Raw genomic sequence first — 16,551 nt, forward strand, 5'->3', positions numbered from 1 at the left:
AAGTTTTTAAATGAAATACAGAATACTATATGAGAATAAAAATATTTTAATGATACTTCAACAGGTACAAAAGGAAAAGAAATCACATTTCACATAAAGAATTGAACAACAAAAAACAATCGATAAATATTATACTACAGAAAGGGAGAATAAACAAAAAAATATATCACATTCAATAAAACAAACATGAATAACCAAAAAGAAATATCACATTTAACATAAAAAAAACAGAAATAATAGAAAACAAACTGATTATGATTTTAGATGTACCGAAAGGGAAAATGAAAAAAAATTTATGAAAAATTTATTTTCCCTTCATTTTATCGTCCCTGCTCCTCTGCCTAATATGCCTTAACCAATCTTTGGCATAGAGTTCGAATACTTTCCTAGTGATTTGGAATTTTTCATGGATCACATCTACAAAATAAAAACAATTCAAACAATTAATTCACAAAATATATGAAGGTTAAGATGATTTTTTCCAATTAAAATAACAGAGAAAATAGCTGCATGAAAGGATCTGGTTGTATAGCTCTCCTGACCAGGTTGATTTGCGAAACGATTTTATTTATTTAATTATTTGTACTGGTATTTAAAGATACAATACAACAATTTAAAGGAGTTTTCAAAAACAAGAACTTTTCTGGGACAATTTGAATTATTTTCTGATTCATGAATGATTATTATCATCGTCGGAAGAGTAATCTTACAAAATATTCTGGGAATTATCAACGGCAGAGATAGATTATCGAAATATGTTGAAATCCTCGATGATATGGCTTTAACGTCCAGTTTCATAATCAAATTTAAAGTCACATCAAGCTTAAAGCTTCCTTCAGTGTCATTTTTAGTAGGGTTAAAGGAAGCTTCAAAATTAAAGCGACTTTAGGTTTTATTATGAAACCGGCCGTAAACTTTATAAAGTTATTTCTTGAATAATTATAATAACCTTCCATATACCATTCGATTATTCCAACCAAAATAATATTAACCACGCAGCGTGGATTCTTTTGAGGTTATATGTATGTTTTTGGACATTATACTATACATTTAATTCATGTAATACTTACTTATTAATTGTATTTGGTTACTATGAAGAGATCGATCCTAAATTCACAATCAAAACCAACACAGAAGTAGTTAATATTATACAAATCACCAATCAACTTTCAACTCCGAACAGTCCACAGTCCAAACTACGAAGAAAGTGGAAATGGCGGCAAAATGCGACGCCAAGAGAAGATATCCACACGTTTACATTATTTTCAACACGACAGTACCTCTCAGTAGGTAGACGAAGAAATGCCACAGATGGCACAGATCAGAACAAATAAAGATTTCCAATAGCCTTTGGAGACCTCTTTGGGAAGTGCATATTACGTTTCAAAGAAACATCCTCATGCCAACATTTTCGAAACATCCCAAAACATCCCAGGGATGTTTGTGCTCGCTGGGTTTCCTCTACGAACATTCAAAGTCGGTTGTACATATATAAAATACAGCCACGAGATGTGGAAGAATTGAAAGTATGAATTTATTTATTATTTTCATGTTTAATTGCTCTTGCTCTCTTAAACATTCTACTCTTTTTTTTCTAACAAAAAAGGTCCGAGTGTATGGTATATGGTGTCACGCAACCCTCCTTCCCATGCTCATACGGTTGATACAAATTGGCAAATTGTTTGGAACCAACCATATAAAGGGCCTGTTCCGATATTGCTGGTTTTACTGGCCCGCAATCGAATAACAATAGAACTCGAACGACTGGGCCAATAGGCATCGTCTCTGAAATACTGACAGTACTGTCGGAACAGACGGAAAATGTCCCACAACGAATTAACGTTTGCCTGTGACACACTGCATTAATAAATCGGTCAATTGCGATAGGGATGTGAATCATACGAGTGGGGAATTTTATTGTATATACTTTAAAAGTCTGGCAGCCCCTTATTTATTATATATATTATTGTTCAAAATCGAGGGTGTTATGATTTTGTAATCAAAGAGTAGTGGACTGTATGAAAAGATAATTGAGTTGGAGATGGTATAAAAACATTTATTGAGTATCGTTCACAATCATAAAATGAATATGTCACCTGCATGAAGCTAATACAGTAAAGCAACTAATATTAACCACATCTATAAACTCAGAGAGACAATATCCAACTAAAAACAAGAGATGTTCCAGAGCAGTTCAAATGAGAAGTCACTTGATGTCAGACTTAGACGTTGAGGAGTTCAATAAATTCAATATCAACACAACGGTTACACAGTGATAGGGCAATCAATTGAAAATTGATTGCGAGAGCCTCCTTATTCTATCAGAAAACGCGAAGGTTAGAATACTGAATTTTGAAGAGAAGACGCGATAGTACTGAGAAATAGGCCAGAGGTGAAACTGCAATGTCTAAGTCTGATCATCAACGAGAAATCGATACATTAAATTTGAGTTGATCAATAATGTTAATGTAAGTATGAGCAGAACAAGAGTAGCACAAGTTAAATGAGAAGCACAGAATTAATGAATTTGAGAAGTACTAGAATATTAAAAATAATATGAAAAGGTCAATAAATTCTAATTAAATGAGAAGTTCAATAATAATTAATTAAATGAAAAGGACAATCATAATTAATCTGAGAAGAACATAGTATAATTCATATACATTGAGATGATCTTGAAGAGTGCAAAAATTTATCAATGAATTCAACATTTACAGAGACGAACTGCTTACAAGTAAGCACGATTAGAACGTTCATCAGAAAAATAGAAGAAACAATTGATAAATTAAGAGAAGTCATGAGAGTACTGAGTTGAATAAATCTCTAATCGTAGATTTTGAGAGGTGCTGAAGGCTGAGAAAACTAACATGTATGTTGAGTCCGATGAATGAATATAGAACAGAACCAACGAGAGTACATATTATAAAGAGTAGACCATACCAAATGAGTAGACATGAGTGTTCGAGCAGACTTTCCAGGGTGGAGCCTAGGTCGAGGTGTATCGAGCATTATCATTGATCGCTTAACGAAAGTTGAGGTGTTCACATCCTGTTCTGAAGAAAACAGCTACATCCAGGGTCCACCCTGGAGAATATGAGGATTCATTCATCTGAAACTCAACAACAGTAATTAGTCATATGTACTTCGAGGTGATCAGAAGAGTTGTCATAAAAATGATTAAACTGATTCTAATAATAAAAAATATTATGAGTAGACAGTGAATCAGCAATCATTTTTATGGAGATGAACTTGAGAAGTCTCAATCCTGGTGCTACATACCCATTTTCATGTGAGAAGATCTAGAGAAGTCTGAAAATCTATATAAATCATGAAATATAATAAAATATATATTTCTGAGACGGCAATGGTTCGAGTTGTCTTGAGTGGACGTTTCAGTTGAGCGGTGCTAGCAAGGATTATGAATCTATTTCAAGATTCTAAAATCTCTTGCACGTGGACTTATTTCAGCAGAGTGAAATTATCATGAAAATGGAGTAATTAATAATTTTGAGTAGTCTGAGTGTACTTTACCTTATGAGAAGAACAATTTAGCACCAGGATTGTGCGAGAAGACTTAAAAATTGAGAACAGCTAAAAGAGGTGAACTTAAAATGAGGAGTTACAAATCAAGATGATAGCAGCGCGAAGTTAATTCAACGGAGCTAACAAAGAGAATCTTCAAGAAAAATGTGTGTTTGTGTAGTTTTTCACTTCGGAAAAAAACTGAGAGTGGGGCCGCTGCGTCCTTCAACCAGCGCACCGCAGAATCGGAGTACCATACGTGGCTACCGGAGCTGGTCAGGAGCGTCGACTGGAGAGAGGTCGGAGGGGGGCTTCGCTCAATTTTTAACAATTATATATATTATATATAGGGGCTAAGGGGCCTTATTTATAGATAATGTAGGTAACAAAAAAAATTTCAAAACCTTTAAAACGTCAAGATGACATATTTAAAAAAAAATAAAGCTACCAGAAAGTGAAGTGTAATCTGGTAAACGAGTCCACACAAATAAATTTTCAGATGATTAAAATACAAATCAAGAAGAGAAATTTGAATTAACTAACCTGGTTAAGCCTATCAGTGAGCTTCGATGATGCTTCAAAAGTAGCTAGCAATTGGTATGGTGAGGACTTGAACATTTATTTACTTGGCCGCATGAAGTTAGCGAAAAGTTAGTTGAATTAATTCTGAAACTAAGCTCAACAATATTTCGTACCTAATTTGTTCCGTAATTTTTTCAAGCACTGATTGGGTTTTTGAGTAATTCGCATTTCTATGATTTAATGCTAGGTTCACTCAGCACCAACATTTTCAAGTTTCGACAAAGTTTTGATGCCAATATTTACCTAGTAATCAATTTGTTTTAATTTTTTTTGTTGAAATTATCTCAATATCTATCTTAATAGAGTTGTGAATTTCTCGTTCACACCAAAAATTTATGTGTCTCTGTATTATTGTGAGAATTTAATTTTTAGTTTTATGTTATTTTTATCATTGTATCATTGTAATTCATTTGTAAAAAGGTCTTGAACCGTTGAATAAATAAATAAATAAATAAATATCTCACATAGATATTAATTACCTAATTTATTCGCATTCATAACTTTCAGTGTCCAGTTCACACTCAGCACCAACACTTTCTGGTTTCGAAACTATTTCTATGCCAATATTTAGTACCGAATTTGTTCCAATTTGTTCTGTTGAAAGTACTTCAATATCATTTTTGATTTTCTCTGATTCGGTATTGTTTTGTATGAAAACGCTAACATGAAGTTAGCGAAAAAGTTTCAAACTTCTTCACGCCATTAATCAGTACCCGATTTGTTCCGTTGGAATGAGTTCTCTATAATTAGTCATTCTTGAGTTATTCACGATCGATTTTCTTCATTTCATATATTGGTATATACATTTTTTCGAAACTAGAAAGTGTTGGTGCTGAGTGTGAACTGGGCACTAAATGTAATGAATGCGAATAATTAAATATCTAATTGGGATATTGAGATAATTTCAACAGAACAAACAAGAACAAATTCGGAATTGGCATTAAAATTCTACCGGAACTTGAAAATGTTGGTGCTGATGTGTGTGAACTGAGCACTAAATCATGGAACTACGAAATACTCGAAAACTTAACGGTGCTCGAAAAGTTTTTTACGTAACAAATTAGAACAAATTGAGTCCCTACCAAATATTGAGCTTAGTTTCAGAATTTGTTTTACCAACTTTTCGCAAAACTTCACGCGCCCTGTTAAGGGCATAGCGTTGACCTAAGTATTTTGCCAAAATATGACCTGCTTTGAATCACCCTTACGCACAAAGAGACAAAGCCAACATGATGCATCTAGCCAATATATGTACAAGTTAAAGACTCACCCTTATAAATGGTTGTATATATTTCTTATTTCAGCAAGGCTTGTTTTCATATTTCTTGTCGAACTATGGATGTTCTATGTCAAAATTTATAATAATTAATTAAAATCTCATCTGTACAACGGAATCTTATGTTGAGAAAATGGTAAATAATGAAACATCCACAAAAGTGAAAACTCACCTTATTTGGCGAATTCGTAAAATTCCACATTGCCACTAGCGGCATGTCACTATTCGAATGATGTTGGTCTTATAAATATGAAGAAAAAATTGCGGTTCCTAAACATAATATTCAGAAAGTTATAAAATGTATATGGGATATTCTGTAACACACGAAACGATTTTCTTCTTCAGGATAAATGACAGAAACGAATTACCAGATCTTGGGCTGTACCTCAACGATTTGAATCAACATGGCCTCAGCAAAGAGATGGTGCTAACAGGGTGGCAGCACAGCTCTAAGTGAGTTAGTTCTACATTCAAGTCTAAAATACGGATTTAAAAATTTCTGAACTTCGCAGGTTGGAACTAGTATTCGACAAGGCTGAACAAAGAGCTTCTGAGCTGGAAACCAACTACGCTCTTTTAGATACGTGGAAGAGGCGAGGGGATGACTTGTTGTATTCTATGATACCTAAGAGTGTTGCGGATCATTTGAGAAGTGGTCATTCTCCCCTTAGCACTTGTCAGGTAATAATTCTAATATATTATAATATATAAGTAACTGTTATTTATATTTCATTTCAGTCATTCGATTCCGTTACAATAATGTTTTGTGAGCTTGTTGGTTTTAATTCTTCGACCGTACAAGATGCTATGGAGCTAGTTTCAACAATGAATGCTGTGTTTTCTTGTTTTGACTCTTTAATGGACAGATTTAATGTTTATAAGGTAAGTGAGACGTTTACCGGTTTACCGGTCACCCATCTCGATTCGCATATCGTTTGTTTTCGATAACTTTTGCTTTAACTTCTTGGCGTAAATTGATAAGAGGAGAATTTAAAATCAATAGAACAATCATATATGTTACGAGGGACAGTTTTTTGCAATTTCTTCTCAACCACAGTTCTTATGTTTTGGGGTACATTCTTGGAAGTTCTAACCTTAGCGAATGTTAAGTCGTAGATAGAGGAAAGAGATGATATCGCATTGCGCAGCTACGAAGGAGAGCTCTCTGTGTCCAACATCAACTTGTTTTTGTTTGCGTTTACCCCGAATCTATTTTCGGCATATTTTCCACAAATTACACAATTTCCTGGCATGTCGACACCGAAGTTCTTGATACTCAAGTCTTAAAACGTACGAAACACTATTACATCGAACACAAATACGATAATAAACATTCAAATATTGGGGTAAACGTAAACAAACATACGGAGTAGATGCACAGTAAATGTCAACAAAAACATACAGATGTTGGACACACTTTTCTTGTTGTTTACGTTATCTTCCCCTTCCTCTATCTACGGGGTAAGTCCATTCTTTGAGCATTGATGGAAGACCAGATGTCTACATTACCCAATTCTATTAACGACATTCATCCCAATATCAATTTCAACTTTGAAATCGAAGTGGACGGAAAATTCAATTTTCTTGACCTTCCATCTTTAGATTCAACACAAGCTTTCTTGACTTCAAAATCTACAGGGAATCCACAGAAACGGATGCACATTTCCATCATCCCCCATCCAATAAATTGGCACCTTTGCGTTGCTATACCCAAAGAAACCTCAACATACCCCTGTCCAAAGAGAATAGATAGTAAGAATTCAACAAAACAAATAGCCTTTAATAACGGATACAACCCAAGTTTAGTAGATCGGCTAGGTAATAATATATTGTCAAAGACTCACGCCTCGTACAAGGAACACATCTCTTTTTTTATTTCTGAATTTTTATTTTCGAAGAGAGCATAAATTATGCAAATATTTGTTCCATATAAAGATATATAATACATTAATGTAATATCAAAAAAAAAATTGTTTCTGAGAACGCCTCACCAAAAAAATTAAAAATTATGGAAATTAATATAAACTATTGATATAATATTGAACTCGAATTTTGTGTTTTCAATTGGCGTGTTTTTATCAATCATTGTCGAAAAGAAAATTTGAAAATATCTCTCATCAATTCGGTGAGGTATGTAAACGACTGAACTCATGTTCAATAACTACTAACTTCATGAATTTCAAAATACAAAATTGATATTAAAAGATGAGTACACAAAGTAATAGCACTAGAAAGAATATATTACACCATGCCACTTACTGGGTTTTTAACTGTTCTCCAAGAAAAATTAGAAAATTACTCTCAAGTTTAATTCTCAATGGCATATGGAATACTAATTTTTACTACTTTTCTCCGTGATTATTATTTTGCATTGAATTTATGAATAGGCGAATATATTTTTTCACCAAATTGATCTAACTCTTTTTGTCGGGATGTTGATGAATCTCATTAAACATAATTAAAATTTTTTCCATGGAATAAATGAATATTTCATATATCCACCTTCACAATTGTAAAATTTCAAATACTTCGGTATTTCTTTTAGTTATTCTCTGGGTTGTTTCTTGTCCAAAACTCTGAAATGTGATGATTGGTTTCTGTTGCTGCGTCGAAATCAACCACATTGGCTAATTTTTAGATAGATCCACTCTTTATCTTATGCCGGTCCTCACATTTTGCATAGTCAACGTCACACAATTTGTGCATATGCGCTCTTATGCCTTGCTTTCTCAAAAACCATACATATGCAGTGTTGAAAATATGAATAATTATGAGCAGTTGATTTGATTATATTAGAATTATCGAATTGTGAAGTTCAAGAAGCATTTTTCTTATGGTAAATTTCTGACGAAGTGACATATAGTTAGTACCGAATTGAAAACTTAAGTATTTCATTGAATACTTAGGATCTTCAATGATTTTGATCTATTTGGGATGATTTTGATTATTGTTATAGGTAGAAACAGTGGGCAGAATCTACATGGCAGTCAGTGGGGCACCAGAAAAGACAGACGAACACGCAAGCAATATTTGTGACGTTTCTTTGTGTATGGTGAAGCATGTAGACCAACTTCAAATACCCTCTGGCACAAAAGTTGGCGTCAGAATAGGCAAGTCATACCTTGACGGATTTCATAAAAAGCTCAGATCTGTTTATTTGAAGAATACTTATTTTTCTTTATCAGGTATACATTCTGGACCAGTAGTTTCAGGAGTTGTCGGAATAAAAGTACCACGATATTGTTTTTTTGGTGATACAGTCAACACAGCGTCACGGATGCAATCCACTAGTGAGGTGAGCTAGAATGGTCTATTTGAAATTCTTCATTATTCACAATAATAAACTCATTCCAAACAATTTTCATCAAAAGCGAGAAGATTCTGCTTTCGAATAATTTTTTTTAAATCTCTTGTGATTACGTTATCTTGTATCACAGCATGAATATATTTGAGGATAATCGTTACTATTAACAATTAACATTTCTCTATGGAAATGTACGAAAGTTAAGAGTTATTATGCTTACTTATCCTATGTAAATTGTAATTGTAATGGGATATCCGTTCTTTCGTTATACCCAAAACGCTTTAAATTTCATACTCGTTATTTCTCGAGTCAAGAAATATTTCAAACTAAAACTAAGAAGGAAAAAATTTAGGTATCAGCGAACCTCGAACCCGAACGGAACGAAATAGTGGTGGGGTCGATGTTCTCGAACAATGCCAGAGGCAAAGATTCTTCTAATCTTTGGCGGAAAGGGTATCACTGTATCAGATTTATGCACTGTAACCTTGCTACTACCACAGACCTCTTAAACACTACGCTACTCCGGCTTCGGATAAATGGTAGGGAGAGTAGCGACTGCGCTGACATATTCATTGAAAGCATCGGCAAGGAGTCATTATTCTTCTGAAAAAAGTGGCGAATTTTAATCCGTCTCTTACGAATTCATTTTAAATTTTCAGTTTCGATGAAATTTTATCAATAGAATGAATGCGAAATATCGAATTCACATAGGTTGAAATACTCTCGTGAAAGAAAAAATATGGTACGTGGAGAGCCAAGCGATAGAAATGAAACTTCTTCAATTGTTTATAAATGTAGGAATAGACTTAAAGTTATGATAAACTACAGGGAAAACGTATTTCATTCGAATAAAATTATAACTTTATTCATTGTTGGAAAATAATATTTTCATGCAATTTTATAAAGGGGTGTTTCAATAAGAGCTCAAGATTCGAATTGCGCGCAATGTTTGACAGTCATTATGTCACATGATTATGACGTGACAGTTTATAGTGCCTCATTTGGAAGCTATTGATTTTGACGACATGTGGTTTGAGCAGAACGGTGGCACATGTCATTCCTCCCATGAAACATTGATGATCTTGCACGAGTATCAATTAAATACCACCACATGTATTGAATAACAAATTATTGGAAATTACGTCAAAAAGGTATGCATATTTCAGCAAAGCCGTGGCGGCCTCTTACAAGATCTTTTGTTTCATATATAATTCCCAAATATATATGTTTTAAATCAATAAATATTTTAATACATCAAATCTTGCGTTTTCGTTGAGACAACTCACAAAATAGGTTTGTGGAAACTGAAATAGGATATTTTTCAAAATCGCATTTTGTAAAAATTGAAGTGGTAGAGGTAGACTGTTACCAGATAAGTGAGTTGGAGGTGGTAGTGTAAAAACATTTATTGTATATCGTTCACGATCATAAAATGAATAATAAGTTACCTGCATGAAGCTAATACAATAATAAAAGCAAATACTAAAAACATATATAGACTGTATAGACTTTTATTCAACTAAAAAACAGAGATAATATAGATTACCTAGTTCAAATAAGAGGTCACTTGCGGTCAGACTTAGACTCGATGCATTCAAAGTCAGCCTGTTCATCCCATCAGAAAAACAGAAGGTTAGAATAATGAAATTTAATGAGAAGGCTGAATTGAAAGTGAGGTGAAAACTAAATTGTCTAAGTCTGGGAAACCACTAATCGTTGGTTTTGAGAAGAGCAGAAGGCTTGAGAACTAATCTGTATATCGAGCAGAATGAATGAATTTGAGAATATATCAATAAGAGTACAAAGTATAAGGAGCAGATCATACCAATTGAGAGAGTACACGAATACCAGAGCAGACCTTCCGGGGTGGAACCAGGACGAGAGACTGTCATGGCTTACCACTGAGAGTTGAACCATATTTGAGAAGATCACATCGTGTTCTGAAGGAAAACTATTAATTCCAGAGTCCACCCTGGAGAACATGAGGATTATTCACTCATCTGAAACTCGGCAACAGTAATTAGTCATATGTACGTGAGAGGTGAACATTAGAGTTGACTTGAAAAATGGAATAAACTGATTCAAATAAATGAGATAATCATGAGAAAACAATAAATCAGCATTCATGATCAATGAGAAAGACATGAGAAGCTACATACCCGTTTCCATGTAAGAAAATCTAGAAAGGTCTGAAAATATATTTGAGGTGTAAAATATGATAAACTATTTATTCATGATTGGGGTACTCGAGAAAAACTGTGATATTAATTTTGAAGAAATAGTTAGAATTTCCCTCAATTCCAATTGTTGACATCCGCGCTATGGTTATTCGAAAAAGTAACCAGATTGAAATTGATTATTGCCAATTTGCTTCTGATTGATGTTAATTTAAAATTGATGTTGATTTGGACTAATGTCATTTTGATTCTGATTAGCGCCAATTTGAACTTGAAAAGGTATAGATCTTAAGGGGTGACTTTGATAACCTATGTAAAATATGAATTATTATCGAAAGAATCTAAAACCCGATACATTATTTCCGAAAAACTAAATTGAGAAGGAGCCTAGTTACCGCACTATGATGAATTTTTTACATAAACCACTTGATCAGATGCAAAAAGGCTGTCATCCCGATCTGATTATGACTTTGAGAATGGGGTTTCAATCTTTTATGCTCAAGTATATAAATAATTGAAAGGTTCTGGAATCCTGAACCTCTTCATTAGGCATTCTTGGAATTTGACGTATTTTCTAAGTAATTCAATGTGAACTCGAAAAAGCTATTAATATCACCATTTGATGGTATCCTATATTATATAATAATATCTTATAATATATTATTTTTTCAGCCTGGAATGATACACATATCTGCAACAACGAAATCGCAACTACCGGAAGATAAATATAAATTCCAGAATCGTGGAGTTGTGAAATTGAAGGTAACATGAACTTGCAATATTATTCATATCTTCATTCCATGTTCTAAAAATATAGGTACCCAGGGACTTTATAGGAGAGTTACATCCAGAAAAAATAATTTCATCATCTTAATTTTCTGGTAGAATTCAATAACGAAACTACAACATTTGCAAGAAATTTTATTCACATGTATTATACGATGAATAATAAAATCAACAATATTTCTGGTGACTATGACACTCAGTACACTTCTGTATGCGTTTAAGTCTAAGCACGGAGAAAATGATATTTCTGTTCGTATAAAACCCCTTCTACCTAACGTGCAGAGCAAAGATTATAGAGTTAACCATAGAACACAAATAACGGAACTCACCAGAAAGCTCACACAAGAACAGGTATTTAGAAGAAAGGAGATGAAATTTTGTTATAGCAAAAACAATGGAAAGTTTTTCAAATTTGAGTGTGTTACCCATCAGACGAAAGTTGACGAACCCTTTACAAAGAGGAAGAATGAACTGATCCTTATTAATTCGTATATTTTTTGATTCTGATATTTTGATTTAAGTTTTCCTGAATCTTTAAAACTTTTGAAAATTTCAGGGTAAAGGAGAAATGGAAACCTATTGGATTCACGAGATCAACGAGGAAGTGATTCAACTCAAGGAATGAAAGTAATTCGATGTATACTAAACCATCAACTAATAATAGGATAAATATTATATGTACATTTTCAAGACAGATATATGGAAAATTAAATATTTAATGAGCACTCATAACTTCATCAACCCAAACCCGTCGAATATCTTTTATTATTTCTGTTTTCTGGTTGGAATATTTGGAAGGAATATGAACAATATTGATGGCTATGAGGGCATATAAATCAGATTTAAGGAAGAATAATATAGTATTGAAATTCTTATCGATTGTTACTGTTATTAACTGATGTTTATTTCATTATTCTGAGTAAAATTCATTTTTAGATATAATAATAGTAATAATGTTTATTCAGATTATCATGAACAAACTGTACTTACAGGTAAGTTATTGAACACTTGCTCCGAGTGTAAATACACGATTAAATCAATAAATAAATCAATAAGAATAAAGAAACACATATATCAGAACCAGAATACCTTGAGGTGCAAATGTGGCGTGAAAAAAAATTATAGCAAGCAATTTCATTGTACAGCTGAGCAGATATTCAAGACCTCGTCATAAGGAAAAAAGTGTTTGCCGGAACGGACTTCATCGCTCAAAAGAAACTGAATCAAAGGCACCGGAGTCTTCCACTTTTCAGTGGAAGGCAGTGAATTCAAAATTTTTGGCGCATTGTAGGCATAAGATGTTTTGGTGAGTGATTTCCGCACCCTTGGCACAATACAAGAATGTTTTAACCTTACGTTATAGGCGCTTAATCTCTTCAGTCTTTTTGTTGGACTTTACTTAACTATCATAGAAAATGTATAAAGTTGTCTTATATTGAAGACTCCTGCCTACCTGAACAGTTGTTCTGTCGGGTATAGAAGTTTTTCCGAGTATAATCTTCAGGAACCGCTGTTGTATTACAAGTACAGGTGATACGCGTGGTACAGAACGAAAAGGTGAGGGTTTGGTAAGATCTTTTCAAATTTTTAAATTCTATATAGAATGTTTTGTACTTTCCTCCATGTATATTTTGCGTGGACGTTCCACTTCAAGTAACAGTCCCAAATATTTTCATTTATATATATGTTGAAAAGCAAGGGTCCAAGGACTGAACCCTGAGGCACCCCATGCGGAACAGCGAGTGGGCCGATCGTCACCCCATTCAGTTTCAGAATCTTTCGTCTTCCAAAAATATAGCTTTCAAATAAATCCAGACACCCACCTCTAACACCAACACAATCCAAGGACTCAATGAGGAGCTCGTGGCTGACGTGGCCTTTGCCAGATCAAAAAATACGCAGAGCCATGGCTTGCTCTCATCCAAGGATAATAACAGGATCATCAACTTTCAAACGATTCGATTATCGTCACAGATAACAGAATCAACGTTATATTATTCGCGTCAGTATGGCAGCGCTTGTCATAAAATAAAACTGGATAGCTACGTTGAGATGTTGGGAAATTCATAGAGGACTAGCACTCGCAGCTTTGCTCGTGTAATACTTCATCGTGAAATAGTTAGGGAGCCGAAGAGGACATACCTTGGACCCTGTAGAGTACCTCTACCAAAAATTAGACCTGTATATAGGGGGAATTGTCTGTCAGAACTGTCAGAATAGTAAAAAAACGATCATTGTACATACTCGAGCGTGTCAGATTAAGATATATGTGGTTAATTACATGTTGAAAAGTATATATTCTCTTAATCTGACAATTTAAGCGTGTCGAAAATGTGTGGGAGGGCACCAAAGTTGCAAAAAAAAACGTCACTTATACATTCTCGAGCGCGATGGCGTTTTTTTTATTTTGAAGCTAATGATTCAAGAATATCGGAATAATCTGATAGTTTTAGCAAGCCGAAATAATAAAAATTGGCCATAAAATTGGCCACAAAAATCAGTTTTTTTGAATAATCTCCTTCCCTGGGCTTCAAATCTTTTTCGCATTCTTTATAAATTTGTAGAGCATAACATTTTCTACAAATTTTGTCCCAAGCAATTTTTTCTACGTTCAAACGTTTTTGAGACATATGGCGATTAATGCCAGGTGTTTAGCGATACAGGCTGAAGTGAAAATGCACTCGTTGGAAAAATAGTACATTCTTAGGTTCAGTCACAGACAACACTAAAATTTTCGTGACTAATTTCCAAATTGTCATCATTAAAATACCTTGTCATTTTGACAATTGGATGAATGTAGATTAGACTGGGATTCTACATTGGCCTTGTCCTTTCGCAGGTGTGGCTAAGCTTCTCGCCCTTATAGCCCTCTAACTCGAGAACGGTTAAGAGTATGTAAAATTGCTTCAGACAAAAGTTGGGTAGAATTTTATTATCTACAACTTTCACAATGAATACAAAAACTATTAGAGGTACAGAGAGGGAAATATTCGAAAAAAAGGGATTTTTATCATGTTCAAAGAGTAGATTAAAAAAACCCCATTGATTAGTGTCAGATTAATGGGTAAACACGTCAACAACACCCAGATTAACCATCTGTATGAAAATCTGACACGCTCGAGTATGTACAAGTAACGATTTTTTTTACATTTTCAAAGGACCGCTGTGACCTTGCCTCACGTCCAAATTGTCAGTCCCTTGAAAAGTAGTTTCCTTTGGGTCCAATTAACATCCTCCAAAAATCTGACACGCTGGAAATTTTTTTTTCACCATTTTCAACTCTTCTGTACGGCCAGTCCCACCGCGCAAACTATCAGATAAGCATGAATTCATTATCAGAGACACGTAGAGCTTTTACATTATCTTAATCTGACACGCTCGAGTATGTAGTCCTGCCAATTTTTTTTACATCTTTGAGATCCTCCAGACGCTTTCCCCACCGCTGAAAGTGCATACATCATAAAACCTTTTTTTCTTCCTACCATCTAATCTTCAAAATCCACTAGGTCTCCACGACGCTCGAGTAAATCCCGATATAGCATCGTTGGCTCCCCAACTAAAACTTTAGGGACGTTAGCTATATACGCCACGGATTAGAACAATTTAAGAAAGCTCATGAGCAGATAATCAACAAACCTGACTTCGAAAAATGAAAGGTAAAATGGAATCGAAAAGTAAGTATAATACCTTATAATTAACAACGATGAGGAAAACCACAAACAAACTGCAATTGATGAAACATAATTCTAGTCCAAATAGAAAAGATCATAATATCGATCGTGACCCTTCTAAATCTCGCTTTGAAGTAACGGTGACACTGCCCAAATTCGTATTCATTCAACCTGTAATCTGTACCTGTCATATCTTGCCATCGTTCGGTTAAAGGCAGTCGCATACAGGAATGTATCATTTTCCGCTGGGAAAATAACTATTTCGTGAAACAACAGGATGACCTGTTGTTTCAATATAATTTCAGTGTAACACGTTCGCCACATCGGGAGATTCACAGAGAGACGTTATTTCACTTTTCTTGTTAAATTGATGTTAATGATTTTAAACATGAATATAATCTATTTTTACGATGAACTTGTTTGTTTTTCAAGTTTTTGACCATTTTCCGTAGTGACCCACCGGTGGGGTCCATAAGTTATAATTATCTCCCATAATCGTCGTGTCCCACCGGTGGGTTTACACAGGGGTGATGTATAGGGTTTTTCAACAAGAACTTTGTTTTTCACTATGGCCCCACCGGAACTACATGAAAGTTTTGACATTTAGTTTTTGACATATTTATAGTAGAAACTTGGGCAATTGTCACCATAGATTGCTATACCTATGCCTTAATTACTTCCAAGCAATCCGAACATTCATTTGAATATCTTTCATCGTTTTTCTGGCTAAATATCCCGCCACATACGGTTTCCTCAAATCATTTTTCTCGTCAAAAGTTTTGACTTCCATCACATTGTTGTTGTTTTTATTCTTTTTCTTCTTTCTCAACCAGAGTTGCTGGTTATTAGAGTGAAGTATTGTATACTTCAATCAACGTTATTAGTATTAAATAGATATTCGTGAAGAAATCTACTAGAGTAGATTTCAAGGGAGTAAACCCCCCCCCCCTGATTGTCTCAATGAATTCCATTTCACTCAAAAATCGTTTCAAAATAATAGAAATTCACCATGAAAATGGTGGATCTGTAAAAAATCGGTCAACACAATCGAGAGATGTGAACAACTAAATTTTGGCCTATTGTTGAAGATATGGATATCACAAATATGTGGTTTCGATAAAACAGTGCCACAAGTCACACATCTACCGAAACAATGGATTTATTGCAAACCAAATTTCCTGATCCCATAATTTCACGAAATTATGCTAGCTAGATCATGCGTCCATGCGATTT

General features: G+C 34.2%; 1 protein-coding gene across 1 annotated transcript in view; it reads left to right on the plus strand.

The window, feature by feature from the left end:
• Positions 1-12,372, plus strand: part of LOC123318715 (soluble guanylate cyclase 89Db-like) — a 37,655-nt gene extending 25,283 nt beyond the window's left edge. Inside the window, exons 7-13 of the mRNA XM_044905421.1 lie at positions 5,726-5,833; positions 5,893-6,061; positions 6,119-6,262; positions 8,337-8,490; positions 8,566-8,675; positions 11,534-11,623; positions 12,204-12,372. Coding sequence (XP_044761356.1) covers positions 5,726-5,833; positions 5,893-6,061; positions 6,119-6,262; positions 8,337-8,490; positions 8,566-8,675; positions 11,534-11,623; positions 12,204-12,272 — 844 coding nt within the window. The 3' untranslated portion in view covers positions 12,273-12,372. The remainder of the gene's footprint in view (positions 1-5,725; positions 5,834-5,892; positions 6,062-6,118; positions 6,263-8,336; positions 8,491-8,565; positions 8,676-11,533; positions 11,624-12,203) is intronic.
• Positions 12,373-16,551: the final 4,179 nt, after the last annotated feature.

This window comes from Coccinella septempunctata, chromosome 8, assembly GCF_907165205.1.
Source record: "Coccinella septempunctata chromosome 8, icCocSept1.1, whole genome shotgun sequence".
Lineage (NCBI taxonomy): Eukaryota > Metazoa > Arthropoda > Insecta > Coleoptera > Coccinellidae > Coccinella > Coccinella septempunctata.